Source organism: Capsaspora owczarzaki, assembly GCF_000151315.2.
Source record: "Capsaspora owczarzaki ATCC 30864 unplaced genomic scaffold supercont2.7, whole genome shotgun sequence".
Lineage (NCBI taxonomy): Eukaryota > Filasterea > Ministeriida > Capsasporidae > Capsaspora > Capsaspora owczarzaki.
In genome coordinates, this window is record NW_011887298.1 from 810,321 (window position 1) to 812,358 (window position 2,038).

At 55.5% G+C, this 2,038-nt stretch overlaps 2 protein-coding genes across 2 annotated transcripts; one reads left to right on the forward strand and one right to left on the reverse strand.

Annotated features, from left to right (window-relative positions):
- Nucleotides 1-95: 95 nt before the first annotated feature.
- On the reverse strand, nucleotides 96-813 carry CAOG_04739 (hypothetical protein; the record flags this gene model as incomplete). Its single annotated transcript, XM_004347440.1, has 3 exons — nucleotides 96-188; nucleotides 386-505; nucleotides 574-813. 3 exons carry the CDS (start codon nucleotides 811-813, stop codon nucleotides 96-98), a joined length of 453 nt encoding a protein of 150 aa, XP_004347490.1.
- Nucleotides 814-1,637: 824 nt separating this feature from the next.
- CAOG_08813 (hypothetical protein) lies at nucleotides 1,638-2,030 on the forward strand (the record flags this gene model as incomplete). The annotated part of the gene is made up of 1 exon (XM_011272151.1): nucleotides 1,638-2,030. A coding segment is annotated over one exon (393 nt), but the record flags the coding sequence as incomplete, so codon positions are not given.
- Nucleotides 2,031-2,038: the final 8 nt, after the last annotated feature.

The following is a 2,038-nucleotide window of genomic DNA, read 5'->3' on the forward strand; positions in this document are numbered from 1 at the left end:
GCAGCTCGCCGTGCGTGTGTTGGCCAAGCTCCGTCAATCTCAGGCCGAAACTGCAGGATCCGGCGCCGAGCTCCGGACGTAACTGAAAGTTGTTGTCAACTCGCTTCTTGCTGGAGCAGGCGCGAATAAATCGTTGTTGGAGAGTTGGTGTGGCTGGCACGGTCGTAGGCGGCCTCGACGGATCGCGTCTATTGAAGCAATACCAACGGCGTGTTCGAACAGGAATGAGCGTCGTACTAGGGCTCCACTGCGGAAGCCTGTCTCGCTCCTCCTTGGTGAGATGGACTCCCCTGCGCTTCCGAGGCGTTCTTGAGCGGCAGTTTTCGTCGTGCCCGTCTTGGTCGTTAAGAAATTCAAGAATGTCGTCCCTATCATCTTGCATTACGCTAGTTTCGTCGTCGGCCAAGTCGGTGGACGCGGGTTGCACGGAAGACAATCGCAAGTTTTGTTCGCGCTGTGAAATCGCGACCGCGGGACGTTGGATTTGCAACAGGGGCAGCGCAACCTGACAGAAAGATGAACGCATTCGGGGCGTGCAATTGTCTTGTTTGACGGGTAGAACTTGTTCTTGACGCCAACGACTGGAAACCAGAACTGAGGGTTTGGGCGGAAGGCAACTTCTCTAAAGTCATGGGTCTGCAAGGCTCGCTCCACATCGCCGTACGTTGGCAGCGCCTCTGGCTGGGCAACAGGTACATCCAGATCCATGAAGCGATCCTGGCTGGCGTCGGGAACGAGGTCGTGAAGGACCACCAGCCGCACACTGCATGTCTCGTAGCTTGGTTGCGACTGGATCTCCTCGTCCTCCTCCATCTCGCCTCGTGCGCTCGCTGGCTCTTGTGCGTCGGGCTCTTATGCTTGGATGAATTGCTTGACGTGTGTGTGTGTGTGTTGCAGGTCTGGTCGGTCTCGTGAGGACGGAAAAGTACAAGAATCGACCCGAGACCTATGGCTCTGAAGAACAACAGAAAAGAGTGGCTCAATCCAGCCCAAAGTGGTAAAGATCCAGCTTCACACAAAATCGCTCCCCACCGCGATCGCCCCGCCATTGAGCCAAAACGGTTGTAAATATCATCTGTAATCACCCCTGAAAAGTGCGCGGTCCGACACCGACTGGACACGTCGGAAATCGAGCCCGGCGAGGGCGACCGGCGTTGTGGCGTTCTTCTGGGGTCAAAACAGAGTTTCTGTCCTGCGCGCTTCCTCGCCGTGATAGTACGCGATGCACCCTATGCAGTCGGTGTGCTCGATCTCGAAAATGCGGGGGTGCAAAGTTGAGCAAAGATTATGATGCTCTGCTGCACTGGTCCTGGAAGAAGGCTTGTGGCGCTGTTTTACGGCCTTCACGAGGCCATTTTTATTTTTCGATTTTCTGAGAAAACCGCTCATCTGAGCACCGCCACTCCTCTGACACTATTATTGGCCACATCAAGTCGATCACAATGGTGGGTCGATTATGGTGATATCTCACGATTGCCATTTTACCATTCATTATGGAACCCGTAAGGATTTAGGCGTAGAGAGGGCCTCCCTAAAAAGACTCAGTCCAAAAACCATTGCGCCCCCACCCTAAAAAGACTCAAACCCGATTATCTCGGCTTGTATTCCTCCCACCCCGCCGCCGTCTTCGAATATCAATGAACACTCATTCCAGCTACAAGGAAGACATGGTCAGACGGGCGCAGGAGCAACTTGAGGTCGGCCTCGCCCAGATTGCGACCGCGTCTCCCTTCCGCCAGAGGCTCCTGACGAAGGCCACCGCCCTCAAACTATACTATTTTGACCCGTTCCTATCCACTACGGATGTCGGCGGAGCTCCGGGAGCCTCCGCCGAGCGAATCTGGACGACCCGCCAAATCGCCCATGCGCTGGGTCGATCGCAGTCCATGATCGCCCGCTGCATCAAGGCCCACGCCAACCTCGCTCCTGACATTCCTGGAATGACCTTAGATGAGTTGGCTGACGTTCTGCGCGAGGATCCCATCCAGGGACAAGGCTACGTGTTCATCGTCCCCGAGGAGCAAGAGCTCGTCGAGTT